The sequence below is a fragment of the Thamnophis elegans genome, chromosome Z (genome assembly GCF_009769535.1).
Source record: "Thamnophis elegans isolate rThaEle1 chromosome Z, rThaEle1.pri, whole genome shotgun sequence".
NCBI lineage: Eukaryota > Metazoa > Chordata > Lepidosauria > Squamata > Colubridae > Thamnophis > Thamnophis elegans.
Window position 1 is genome coordinate 108,630,701 of NC_045558.1, and position 14,147 is coordinate 108,644,847.

Sequence of the window (14,147 nt, forward strand, 5' to 3'; positions counted from 1 at the left end):
TTTATGAAATATATTATTCAGCAGGTTTAGGAGAAATAACAACTGTCCTGAAATAGTTGACTGATTCCCATTATAAAGTCTATGAGACTAATCTGGTATAGAATTAAGAAAAGCATTGCAGAGTGTTTGTGTGCACCTTTAGCGAGCTTCATAAACTATACATTATAATTGCTGATAAAACTTCTAAAAGTCTTTTTCCATGATGCCTTCCTAGCATTAGAGTCAGTACCTTAAAATGACATATATTGGGGCTTCAGTGTACCTTGAATGCATTGGTCTTTTACCTTTCTGGAAAACAAGGAATGTGTTTTAGTAATATAAAATTAAAATCTGAAGTTATGTGACAAATATTGCTAAAACTGTTTATATGTTTTAATGTTTTCTCTTGTCTTTAGAATATGGAGGTAATTCTCCTGGGCAACCTTGTGTATTCCCCTTTAAGTACAAAGGCTGTATGGTTTACTCTTGCATCAATAAAGATGATGAAAGTGGAAGATTCTGGTGTGCAACAACCAGTAATTATGATAAACATAAGCTATGGAACTACTGTGCTGATACCAGTAAGATGGCTCTGTGATATTAGCTTTTTTTGTTATTATTGGCAAGGTTAGGCTGCCTATACACAAAGGAAAATAAGGAGACTTTTTAAGTCATAAGAAAAAGCAGAAACAAATAAGGAAGGTTTTTAGGAAAGGAGGAAGGATATAGTTTAGAACCAGGGTGTATAATCAAGGCCTGGGATCCTTTCAATCTTCGGAAGTAGGTTCAATAGAATCATAGCAGCTGATAATGTTCAATGTAAAAGGTCAGTGTAAAAAGTTGAGTTATATTAGTGTCCCAGACCTGAATGGTTATAGATTAAGAAACAGATTAATAGAGCAATTAGCCAAAAAAGAGAGAGAAAAATATCACCTAGTTGTATATTCTCATGTTCGCCTCAGATTGATCAAAATAGTTCTGGACACCATAGGTATAAAAAGAAAGAGCTCAAGAACATTAGCAAAGTCATTTGACAATGGAACAAAACAATTATGAGAATAATTTATATTTTGAGATATTTTAGAAGAATTAGTGTAGACTAAAATCAATTAACGCAGCATCTGTATCAATGTAGCAATTCCTACTGCTCTGTAGCCTAAGAAAGCAGAGTGAATGTAGGAATTCTGTAAATGGGTCATTACTGACAGGAGCATATCAGAAGTAGCAATAGGAAATAAGAAATTCTGTTTCTTTTTTACTTTGAAAACTGCTGAACTGTATTTGTGCATATTAAAAAAAAAACCTGACCAGTTACCATTCTTTCTAGGACTAGGTTCATATAAACCAATGTGGCCTGTCAGAATATAGTTGGGATTTCTCAGGTAAGACAAAAAAAAAAAAAAAGGAAGAAGGAAATGCTTTAGTGGCTCAGTTCGGGTGGCTATGGAAGTTTCTCAGATGCTAATAGATTGTTTTCATGTGAGATATAATGTATTATAATCTTTCTAATATTGTTGCCCCCCCCCCCAATTCTCTCCTGTGTAAGATGGGCAAGTGCTGCTGTTTGGCAAAGTTTCTAGTTCTCATTTTGCAAACACCAACATTCCCCAAGTTTGCAGCTGATGAAAAGTCAGAATTGTAGTCTATGCACTTAAGAAGCTTAGTGCTGGAACCTGGAACATTAGCACTGGAACAAAAATATCTGTCTGCATTTTTCTCTTCTATTCCGTAGAACAGTTCTTCTCTTATATAATAGCACTAATATAGTTCAGATATCTGTTTGAGGCCAAAACAGTCTGAAACATTGACTTGACATTTGTACAAAATGGATTCTAAGGTGCAATTGATAGGATTGACTACAAGGAATAAAATAGTATAAAATATAGGTTGACTTCTGTCCACAAATTCTTTTAGCGCTCCAAGTCTTCCTTTTAATAAAATACATTCATCTAAAGATTATTAATTCTCTAATCATTTTAGACTTTTTGCAGTGTGAATCTTTTGAGTAGTATAGCTTCCTTAATGCAGCTGGATTTAGCCAAATTCTGCAGCAGATAAATTTAAACTGTATTATTGGAATCAAAGCAATAATCTCCAAAGCAGATTGCATTCAAGACCAGCCTTTCAAAGTTTAGTTTGAGCACAACTTCATGTAGTGCCCCCAAATCATTCTAAAGTATTAAATTTATTAAATATTTCATTCACTTGCAGGCACATTTCTGGCCATTAAAAAATAATAAAAATAATAATTTATATCTGTGCTTCACGCACTTCCATTATGTGATACACAATTTGTATATTGCATGTGGTAGCCCAGCTGGACATCTCTGTGATGGTTGAGTAATAATGCAAATCACTTCTTGCCTTTTGTAGTAAATGCAACCTAGGTAGCATATTTATCCCTTCTAACAGAATTGGCTATGATTTTTGTTTCTGTGAAATAAAACAGATTGCAAAAAGTCTCTAAACTGTCTTTGAGTTATCATAATTTCCTATAAGTAGAAATCTTGAACTCTCTTGAACTTTATGATGTAACTGTATTGTTTTCTCTTTTTCCTCAGATTACCAAAATCAAGGAAATTTGGGATGATTTGATTCCAGAGATGACAATTTTCTAATCAAAACTATGATATTTGCCATCTGATACCTTTGCTAACATTATTAGTCTAGGCTTTCTAGAAGCTAGTCGATTTTGTATTACTTAAGAAATTATTTTATTGCCAGATGTGCCATCAAACTTTGGAAAAAATCCATGAATTTTCTGCCATTTTATGGTTAGATTAAAGTTATTATCTTCAGAATATTGTAGTCTTAATGGTTTAAGATATAGGTTTTTTTAAAAAAATGATTTGCCATATAATGTTTAAAAAAACTGGTTAAAATGTTTTTATGTGGCTTTGTTAATTGTGGGATTCAACAGTGGAAAGCATAGCAGAAGGAAAGCATATTCAACTCCTGAAGTTTTTATAGCTGAAGTTTAAGCTACTGATTGCTCAATCTGTCTGAATGTCCATCATTTACTGGCATTTATCCATTCTTATGCTAATACATGTGATTATGGTGTTTTCTTTTTGCTTTGAGTTGCTGTACTGTGCCTGATCATTTCTGCATTGATGATTCTTTGTAATAAATATTTCAAGCATCAAACTAGAGCACATATATTTTTGCATTGCCTGGATTGGACTCCTTAAATGACCTTCACAAATAGAAGCCAATAAAAAAGCTGCCATGGATGTGTTGCCAGTGTTAAGACTGTATCTAGGAAGATAAGACAGGAAAATAACACATGCCAAAAGAGAAACACTCTCAAAATATGGATTGAAAGTTAGAATGAGAAATGTAGCAGTGGCTCGGAGGAATCAATTGCTCAAAAAGATGAATTTGCTTCAGTTGATTCACCTCCTCCCCCCAAATGATGCTCATGACAAATATCATTTTCTTTAGTCTTTGGCTTTTTATTTAGATGAAAAAGTAGTGCTAGTATATGTTTCTTCCATAACTGAACCCAACGGAGATCTATGCTCTGGCCACATAACCTAGGTAAGTATGACCTTAGAAGACCTTTTGAACTCCACTCCTTTAAAACAGCACATCTTGAGATAGTTTCATATCTGCACAATGAAACTTGAACCAGTCCTGCTAACAGATTTTAAGGTCAGCCACAAACTTAAAAAGCTGAACATAATCAACATACATCAAAGCACTACTTTGAAAAGAACTACCAGAAAATAACAACAAAAACAGCTGAGAATCATTGGCTGTTTTATAAGGTGACCAGATTTTCAGATTGGTAAAGAGGGACACCTTTGACCGGGGGTGGAGGGGCTTGATTAAAAATTTTATACGGAGCAACAATAATTTTCATACAACGCAAAAATAGTATTGTAATACTTTTTTTATTTCAACATAACTACAATTTACAAATATAAATTGTTGCCAAACATCAAAATTTTGATCACGTGACCATGAGGATGCTCCAACGGTCGCTAAGTGTGAAAATGGTCGCTAAGTGTGAAAAATGGTCGCTAAGTGTGAAAAATGGTCATCAGTCACTTTTTTCAATGCCATTGTAACTTTGGTCACTAAGCCCATTATACCACCTTTCTTGCCACAGTTCTTAAGTGAATAACTGCAGCTGATAAGTTAGTAACATAAGTGAATCTGGTTTGATTACATGACCCCAGGACACTGAAACCATCATAAATACGAATCTGTTGCCAAACATCAAAATTTTGATCGCATGACCATGAGGATGCTGCAACAGTCGCTAAGTGTGAAAATGGTAGCTAAGTGTGAAAAATGGTAATCAGTCACTTTTTTCAATGCCATTGTAACTTTAGTCACTAAACCCTTACTTATACTTGCTTTCTCATACATGCTTGACAAACCAAAATCAATAAAGAAATAAATAGCCCTGCATTTGGTCTCTATCCAGGAGTCATCCAGTTTGGCTTAGTTTAATCCAAACCTGCCAGGGGAGCCCTTATTGCTAGTGTCTGGATGGTGTGATTAATAAAAGGAGCACAACACCTACAAGCAATGTTCCCTCTAATTTTTTTTCAGTGTGAGCGGAAAAGTATAGTGTTTGAGCTGCACAGTTTCATGCCTGAGCACCTAAGAGAGCAACAGTTTGAACTGCTGTCACGTCTGCTGGACATTTGCGCAACATTCCAAGCATCAAGCACCGATTGCTAGCGAGGTTGCAGCCTGATGAATGCCAGGCATGAAAATGTGCCACTCAAACACTATACTTTTCCGCTCACATTGGGAAAAAAAGGCTCTCTGCTCAGCTTTTACATTGTTAGACTGGCTAGAGGGAGACATGGCACCAACAGCCTGGGTCCTGGCATTTTGCAGGCAACCTGTCCTCTCACATTCTTTGGAATGCAACCCATCACATTTGAATTAGATTTTGCCAATTATCCTATTAAAAGATAATCCTATTATTCTAAAATATGACTAACTCAATATTAAAAACTGTAAATATTTAATGCTGATAAATAATAGCAGTAATTGTTATTTAGTATGATTAAAATCAGTATTTCCCTGGCAACCCCCTCTTCTTCTAGCAGGCATTCCTTAGAAGTCTTAAATCTGGAGGCATCATCGTGGAACTCCTTTCACCGGGCTCCCAATCGGTATTCCCCTTCTTTAATCTCTGCAGCTTCTACTAATTCCTCCATCTCCACTGAATTTTCGTACTGCCCAGGGTTGGGTGAGAACTGGGATTCAGTATCCCCTGACAGCTTCCCAGCTTGGGATGCTGATACCCAGCATCAGGGAGAATTGGCATAATGTCAGCGTTATCATGCAGAATTAAATCAGAGTCAAAGGAAAAATATCCTTAAACTTCCAATTTAATAAGGCAGGCATGTTGGCATCGTGCTGTGGGCTCCCAATTCTGGAAGTTACATCAGAATCCCACCCCAACACCGATTCATAGGGCAAATCTCTGACTTGCGAGTGACCTGTTGCCTCCCTCTGTGTCTGATGAGATGCTGCCTTTCAGCACCCTGCCTCCAGGGGGGAGGTTCTGATCCAAAAAGGATCTCGGCAGTGGTCTGTCAGACAGGGTTCATGTGATTCTATATGAAATGCTATAGACCATCCACACTAACTATAAATATATATATGCTCAAAAAAGACACACCCATATAAAATAATTGGCTTATTGAATCAGAGTGTAAGAGACTAGCACCTCATAGAGTTGCCTTGAGTGCCTTTGAAAAGATAGACAAATGCTTTGAAGCATTGATAACTACAAACATCAGAATATGCAGGTCATGGATTTCCTCTGATAATCTATGGAAGTAAAATTCTGAAGATTAGAAAATATCTTAAAGCTTTTGGACATTGGTACTGATGAAGTCTTCTGAACATGCCTTGAGCAGCCAAGAAAACAAAAAAGTCTTTTGAAGAGACCAAGGAGATTATAGAATTTCCAATCCTGGTCAGCTCTATAACTTGAAAAAAACAAAAGCACATTGTGTGCTTGATGCTGCTGTTAGAAACATATTATTGGTTAAATAGACAAACTGTTTATCATTTTGCAATGTTCTGAGATAATGAAGAAATTACTTTGGGGAAAACCTTCCTCCCTTTTAGAGGTTCCCTAGTATGATTTCCTTGTGGGCTCTACGGTCTGCTAAGAAGCTCCCTTTCATTGATATCTATCTTTATCTGCACTTTTGGTTGTTTTTATTCAGTCATTAAATTGTATCTGGCTTTCTTTCGATCCCATGGATTATAGCATACCAGGCCCCACTGTTTTCTATTGTTTTCCAAAGTTTGCATAAATCCTTGTTCATTGCATCAATGACAATATCTAACCATCTCATACTCTGCCATCACTTTCTCCTTTTGCTTTCAACTCTTCCCAGCATAAAGGTCTTTTCCAATGAGTCCTCTCTTCTCATCTTTATTTCCATATAAGTAGCAATGTCCACAAATAGAATCAAAATTAGCAAGATGATGGATAGAGTAGATGGTGACCTCTTTTATATATGTTCTGATAACATGTTCAGAAGAAGTAGAAGACAATAATCTCTCTGTCATTATACTAATTTTGACATCTATTTGATCCCAACCCAGAATCTTATTAAATCTCCTTGTAAGTTACCATCTTATACAACCAGTTACTTAGCATTCAGATTCTTCATATTTCTGCTGAGAAAAATGGGTTAAGCCTTTCCTAATGATTCCACAATTTTCCAGATAATGCTTCTTTTGCAGATCTGGATATTGACTCAATTTGAGGAAACCATATTACTTGTTTACTCTCAGCATTGAATGTCTGGTGAGAAAAAGAAATTTATTTCTAGTGAGGAAGTTGGTCACCTTGAATACATTTCTGAGTAAATGCTCCTGTATAAAGGGAAAAAAACCCACAATGGCTGCCAAGTCACACATTCTATTGATAAAGGTTATGTAGACATTGAAATCTGATTACTTCTGAGATATCTATGTAGAACATATAAAAACATGGTACTCTCCAGGGCTATCAAGTGCACTTAGAGAGAAAATGGCCTCAACCACAGCATTCCTTTTGTTCTACAATCTTTTTCAGTTGCTCATTGCAGCAGGTAAGGGAAATATTCAAAATTTCAAATATTTTTGGTTGATTCATTTCACGTGGGATAGTATAACCATCATCTTTGTTTTAAAAGATTAATTTTCAGAGATTATTAATTTAGAAAATTTAAATGCTGCTTGGATCAATTACATGGCTTGTTTCCTGATTCCAAATCAAGGGAATGAATGAATACTTAGCAAATAGTTTTTTCAGTTCTGATCGTGTCTTCTTTTACCATTTTAGACCATCGTCATTGTGTCTTCCCATTTATTTACCGTGGGAAATCCTATTATACTTGCACTGAAGTTGATAGCCAGAACCATCCATGGTGTGCAACAACTGGAAACTATGATACATCTCCACAATGGAAATATTGTGCCAAAACAGGTCTGACAAAGTTATTATTAAGATAGGAATTTTACTGATTTTAAGAGATATAACAATTGTCTTGAAATAGTCAACAGATTTCCAGTTTAGGATTTCTGAGAATTGAAAAAAGAATTAAGGGTGTCTATCTGCAAATATAATATTTAGTGGGAAAAAATGTTTCACCACATTGGGAATTTAAATGTGTGGACTTTTGAACCCCTCTGAGAAATTCTGGAAGTTGATGTCCACACACCTTAGAGTTACTAAGGTGAAGAAACGTGGCTTAAAAAATGAACGACATCCTTCCCTGTGGTCTTAGGAAACTCCTCTAACTATAAAAGATGGTTTAGGGGTTTTGCTATTTTGAGTAAAACGATTACACAAAAACTGAAGTGTTTTTGTATAATTTTTCTGAGTGTTTTGTGTAATCAGTTCTGATCGTGTCTTCCTTTATCATTTTAGACACTCCAGCCTGCGTGTTCCCCTTTATCTACCGTGGGAAATCCTATTATACTTGCACTGAAGTAGATAGCCAGAACCATCCATGGTGTGCCACAACTGCAAACTATGATACATCTCCTCAAGGGAAATATTGTGCCAAAACAGGTCTGACAAAGTTATTTATGAAATAGGAATTTTACTGATTTTAAGAGATATAACAATCGTCTTCAAATAGTCAACAGATTTCCAGTTTAGGATTTCTGAGAATTGAAACAAGAATTAAGGGTGTCTATCTGCAAATATAATATTTAGTGGGAAAAAATGTTTCGCCAGATTGGGAATTTAAATGTGTGGACTTTTAAACCCCTCTGAGAAATTCTGGCAGTTGATGTCCACACACCTTAGAGTTACTAAGGTGAAGAAACGTGGCTTTAAAAATGAACGACATCCTTCCCTGTGGTCTTAGGAAACTCCTCTAACTATTAAAGATGGTTTAGGGGTTTTGCTATTTTGAGTAAAACGATTACACAAAAACTGAAGTGTTTTTGTATAATTTTTCTGAGTGTTTTGTGTAATCAGTTCTGATCGTGTCTTCCTTTATCATTTTAGACACTCCAGCCTGCGTGTTCCCCTTTATTTACCGTGGGAAATCCTATTATACTTGCACTGAAGTAGATAGCCAGAACCATCCATGGTGTGCCACAACTGCAAACTATGATACATCTCCTCAAGGGAAATATTGTGCCAAAACAGGTCTGACAAAGTTATTTATGAAATAGGAATTTTACTGATTTTAAGAGATATAACAATCGTCTTCAAATAGTCAACAGATTTCCAGTTTAGGATTTCTGAGAATTGAAACAAGAATTAAGGGTGTCTATCTGCAAATATAATATTTAGTGGGAAAAAATGTTTCGCCAGATTGGGAATTTAAATGTGTGGACTTTTAAACCCCTCTGAGAAATTCTGGCAGTTGATGTCCACACACCTTAGAGTTACTAAGGTGAAGAAACGTGGCTTTAAAAATGAACGACATCCTTCCCTGTGGTCTTAGGAAACTCCTCTAACTATAAAAGATGGTTTAGGGGTTTTGCTATTTTGAGTAAAACAATTACACAAAAACTGAAGTGTTTTTGTATAATTTTTCTGAGTGTTTTGTGTAATCAGTTCTGATCGTGTCTTCCTTTATCATTTTAGACACACCTGCCTGTGTGTTCCCATTTATTTACGTGGGAAATCCTATTATACTTGCACTGAAGTTGATAGCCAGAACCATCCATGGTGTGCCACAACTGCAAACTATGATACATCTCCTCAATGGAAATATTGTGCCAAAACAGGTCTGACACAGTTATTTATGAGATAGGAATTTTACTGATTTTAAGAGATATAACAATCGTCTTGAAATAGTCAACAGATTTCCAGGTTAGGATTTTTGAGAATTGAAAGAAGAATTAAGGGTGTCTATCTGCAAATATAATATTTCGTGGGAAAAAATGTTTCGCCACATTGGGAATTTAAATGTGTGGACTTTTGAACCCCTCTGAGAAATTCTGGCAGTTGATGTCCACACACCTTAGAGTTACTAAGGGGAAGAAACGTGGCTTTAAAAATGAACGACATCCTTCCCTGTGGTCTTAGGAAACTCCTCTAACTATAAAAGATGGTTTAGGGGTTTTGCTATTTTGAGTAAAACAATTACACAAAAACTGAAGTGTTTTTGTATAATTTTTCTGAGTGTTTTGTGTAATCAGTTCTGATCGTGTCTTCCTTTATCATTTTAGACACACCTGCCTGTGTGTTCCCATTTATTTACGTGGGAAATCCTATTATACTTGCACTGAAGTTGATAGCCAGAACCATCCATGGTGTGCCACAACTGCAAACTATGATACATCTCCTCAAGGGAAATATTGTGCCAAAACAGGTCTGACAAAGTTATTTATGAAATAGGAATTTTACTGATTTTAAGAGATATAACAATCGTCTTCAAATAGTCAACAGATTTCCAGTTTAGGATTTCTGAGAATTGAAACAAGAATTAAGGGTGTCTATCTGCAAATATAATATTTAGTGGGAAAAAATGTTTCGCCAGATTGGGAATTTAAATGTGTGGACTTTTAAACCCCTCTGAGAAATTCTGGCAGTTGATGTCCACACACCTTAGAGTTACTAAGGTGAAGAAACGTGGCTTTAAAAATGAACGACATCCTTCCCTGTGGTCTTAGGAAACTCCTCTAACTATAAAAGATGGTTTAGGGGTTTTGCTATTTTGAGTAAAACAATTACACAAAAACTGAAGTGTTTTTGTATAATTTTTCTGAGTGTTTTGTGTAATCAGTTCTGATCGTGTCTTCCTTTATCATTTTAGACACACCTGCCTGTGTGTTCCCATTTATTTACGTGGGAAATCCTATTATACTTGCACTGAAGTTGATAGCCAGAACCATCCATGGTGTGCCACAACTGCAAACTATGATACATCTCCTCAATGGAAATATTGTGCCAAAACAGGTCTGACACAGTTATTTATGAGATAGGAATTTTACTGATTTTAAGAGATATAACAATCGTCTTGAAATAGTCAACAGATTTCCAGGTTAGGATTTTTGAGAATTGAAAGAAGAATTAAGGGTGTCTATCTGCAAATATAATATTTCGTGGGAAAAAATGTTTCGCCACATTGGGAATTTAAATGTGTGGACTTTTAAACCCCTCTGAGAAATTCTGGGAGTTGATGTCCACGCACCTTAGAGTTACTAAGGTGAAGAAACTTGGCTTAAAAAATGAACGACATCCTTCCCTGTGGTCTTAGGAAACTCCTCTAACTATAAAAGATGGTTTAGGGGTTTTGCTATTTTGAGTAAAACGATTACACAAAAACTGAAGTCTTTTTGTATAATTTTTCTGAGTGTTTTTGTAATCAGTTCTGATCTTGTCTTCCTTTATAATTTTAGATACTCCTGCCTGCGTGTTCCCATTTATTTACCGTGGGAAATCCTATTATACTTGCACTGAGGTAGATAGCCAGAACCATCCATGGTGTGCCACAACTGCAAACTATGATACATCTCCTCAATGGAAATATTGTGCCAAAACAGGTCTGACAAAGTTATTTATGAAATAGGAATTTTACTGATTTTAAGAGATATAACAATCGTCTTGAAATAGTCAACGGATTTCCAGTTTAGGATTTCTGAGAATTGAAACAAGAATTAAGGGTGTCTATCTGCAAATATAATATTTAGTGGGAAAAAATGTTTCGCCACATTGGGAATTTAAATGTGTGGACTTTTAAACCCCTCTGAGAAATTCTGGCAGTTGATGTCCACACACCTTAGAGTTACTAAGGTGAAGAAACTTGGCTTAAAAAATATACGACATCCTTCCCTGTGGTCTTAGGAAACTCCTCTAACTATAGAAGATGGTTTAGGGGTTTTGCTATTTTGAGTAAAACGATTACACAAAAACTGAAGTGTTTTTGTATAATTTTTCTGAGTGTTTTGTGTAATCAGTTCTGATCGTGTCTTCCTTTATCATTTTAGACACTCCTGCCTGTGTGTTCCCATTTATTTACCGTGGGAAATCCTATTATACTTGCACTGAAGTTGATAGCCAGAACCATCCATGGTGTGCCACAACTGCAAACTATGATACATCTCCTCAATGGAAATATTTTGCCAAAACAGGTCTGACAAAGTTATTCATGAGATAGGAATTTTATTGATTTTAAGAGATATAACAATTGTTTTGAAATAGTCAACGGATTTCCAGTTTAGGATTTCTGAGAATTGAAAAAAGAATTAAGGGTTTCTATCTGCAAATATAATATTTAGTGGGGAAAAATGTTTCGCCACATTGGGAATTTAAATGTGTGGACTTTTAAACCCCTCTGAGAAATTCTGGCAGTTGATGTCCACACACCTTAGAGTTACTAAGGTGAAGAAACGTGGCTTTAAATATGAACGACATCCTTCCCTGTTGTCTTAGGAAACTCCACTAACTATAAAAGATGGTTTAGCGGTTTTGCTATTTTGAGTAAAACAATTACACAAAAACTGAAGTGTTTTTGTATAATTTTTCTGAGTGTTTTGTGTAATCAGTTCTGATCGTGTCTTCCTTTATCATTTTAGACACTCCTGCCTGCGTGTTCCCATTTATTTACCGTGGGAAATCCTATTATAATTGCACTGAAGTTGATAGCCAGAACCATCCATGGTGTGCCACAACTGCAAACTATGATAAATCTCCTCAGTGGAAATATTGTTCCAAAACAGGTCTGACAAAGTTATTTATGAGATAGGAATTTTACTGATTTTAAGAGATATAACAATTGTCTTGAAATAGTCAAGAGATTTCCAGTTTAGGGGTTTTGAGCGTAATCTTATATAGAATTGAAACAAGAATTAAGGGTGAGTGTCTGCAGAAGAACTATATAATATTTAAGGAGAAAAAAAAGTCAGTTCTGACCGTGTCTTCCTTTACCATTTTAGACACTCCTCCCTGCGTGTTCCTATTTATTTATTGTGGAAAATCCTATTATAATTGCACTGAAGTTGATAGCCAGAACCATCCATGGTGTGCCACAACTGCAAACTATGATAAATCTCCTCAGTGGAAATATTGTTCCAAAACAGGTCTGACAAAGTTATTTATGAGATAGGAATTTTACTGATTTTAAGAGATATAACAATTGTCTTGAAATAGTCAAGAGATTTCCAATTTAGGGGTTTTGAGCGTAATCTTATATAGAATTGAAACAAGAATTAAGGGTGGGTGTCTGCAGAAGAACTATATAATATTTAATGAGAAAAAAAAGTCAGTTCTGACCGTGTCTTCCTTTACCATTTTAGACACTCCTCCCTGCGTGTTCCTATTTATTTATTGTGGAAAATCCTATTATAATTGCTCTGAAGTTGCAAGCACGAACCACCCCTGGTATGCCACAACTGAAAACTATGATAAATCTTCTCAATGAAAATTTTGTTCCACTATAGGTTCCACAAAGTTACATTTATAAAATATATTATTCAGTAGGCTTAGGTGAAATAACAACTGTCCTGACTGATTCCCATTATAAAGTTTATGAGAGTAATCTGGTATAGAATTAAGAAAAGCATTGCAGAGTGTTTGTGTGCACCTTTAGTGAGCTTCATAAACTATACATTATGATTACTGATAAAACTACTAAAAGTTTTTTTTCCATGATGCCTTCCCTTTTAATAAAATGCATTCATCTAAAGATTATTAATTCTCTAATCATTTTAGACTTTTTGCAGTGTGAATCTTTTGAGTAGTATAGCTTCCTTAATGCAGCTGGAGTTTGCCAAATTCTGCAGCAGATGAATTTAAACTGCATTATTGGAATCAAAGCAATAATCTCCAAAGCAGATTACATTCAAGACCAGCCTTTCAAAGTTTGGTTTGAGCACAACTCCATGTAGTGCCCCCAAATCATTTAAAGTATTAAATTTATTAAACATTTCATACACTTGTAGGCACATTTCTTGCCATTAAAAAATAATAAAAATAATAATTTATATCTGTGCTTCATGCACTTCCATTATGTGATACACAATTTGTGTATTGCATGTGGTAGCCCAGCTGGACATCTCTGTGATGTTTGAGTAATAATGCAAATCACTTCTTGCCTTTTGTAGTAAATGCAACCTAGGTAGCATATTTATCCCTTCTAACAGAATTGGCTATGATTTTTGTTTTTGTGAAATAAAACAGATTGCAAAAAGTCTCTAAACTGTTTTTGAGTTATCATAATTTCCTATAAGTAGAAATCTTGAACTCTCTTGAACTTTATGATGTAACTGTATTGTTTTCCCTTTCCCCTCAGATTACCAAAATCAAGGAAATTTGGGATGATTTGATTCCAGAGATGACAATTTTCTAATCAAAGCTATGATATTTGCCACCTGATACCTTTGCTAACATTATTAGTCTAGGTTTTCTAGAAGCTAGTAGACTTTGTATTACTTAAGAAATTATTTTATTGCCAGATGTGACCAGTTTCTAAACTCCACTTATTTGCTGTTATCACTTTAAGCAGCTTGCAGGGAACCTTCTTCTGTGCCATCAAACTTTTGAAAAAATCCATGAATTTTCTGCCATTTTATGGTTAGATTAAAGTTATTATCTTCAGAATATTCTAGCCTTAATGGTTTAAGATATAGGTTTAAAAAATGATTTGTCATATAATGTTTAAAAAACTGGTTAAAATGTTTTTATGTGGCTTTGTTAATTATGGGATTGAACACTGGAAAGCACAGCAGAA

The 14,147-nt window shown here is 35.2% G+C and overlaps 1 protein-coding gene across 1 annotated transcript; it reads left to right on the plus strand.

The window, feature by feature from the left end:
• The first annotated feature begins 235 nt into the window (after positions 1–235).
• Positions 236–13,738, plus strand: LOC116521274 (apolipoprotein(a)-like). Its single transcript, XM_032235959.1, is given in 17 exon segments — positions 236–275; positions 396–560; positions 7,295–7,438; positions 7,883–8,026; positions 8,471–8,614; positions 9,059–9,088; positions 9,091–9,201; positions 9,646–9,675; positions 9,678–9,788; positions 10,233–10,262; positions 10,265–10,375; positions 10,819–10,962; positions 11,407–11,550; positions 11,995–12,138; positions 12,355–12,498; positions 12,715–12,858; positions 13,710–13,738. Coding segments are annotated over 17 exon segments (1,809 nt in total).
• The last annotated feature ends 409 nt before the right edge of the window (positions 13,739–14,147 follow it).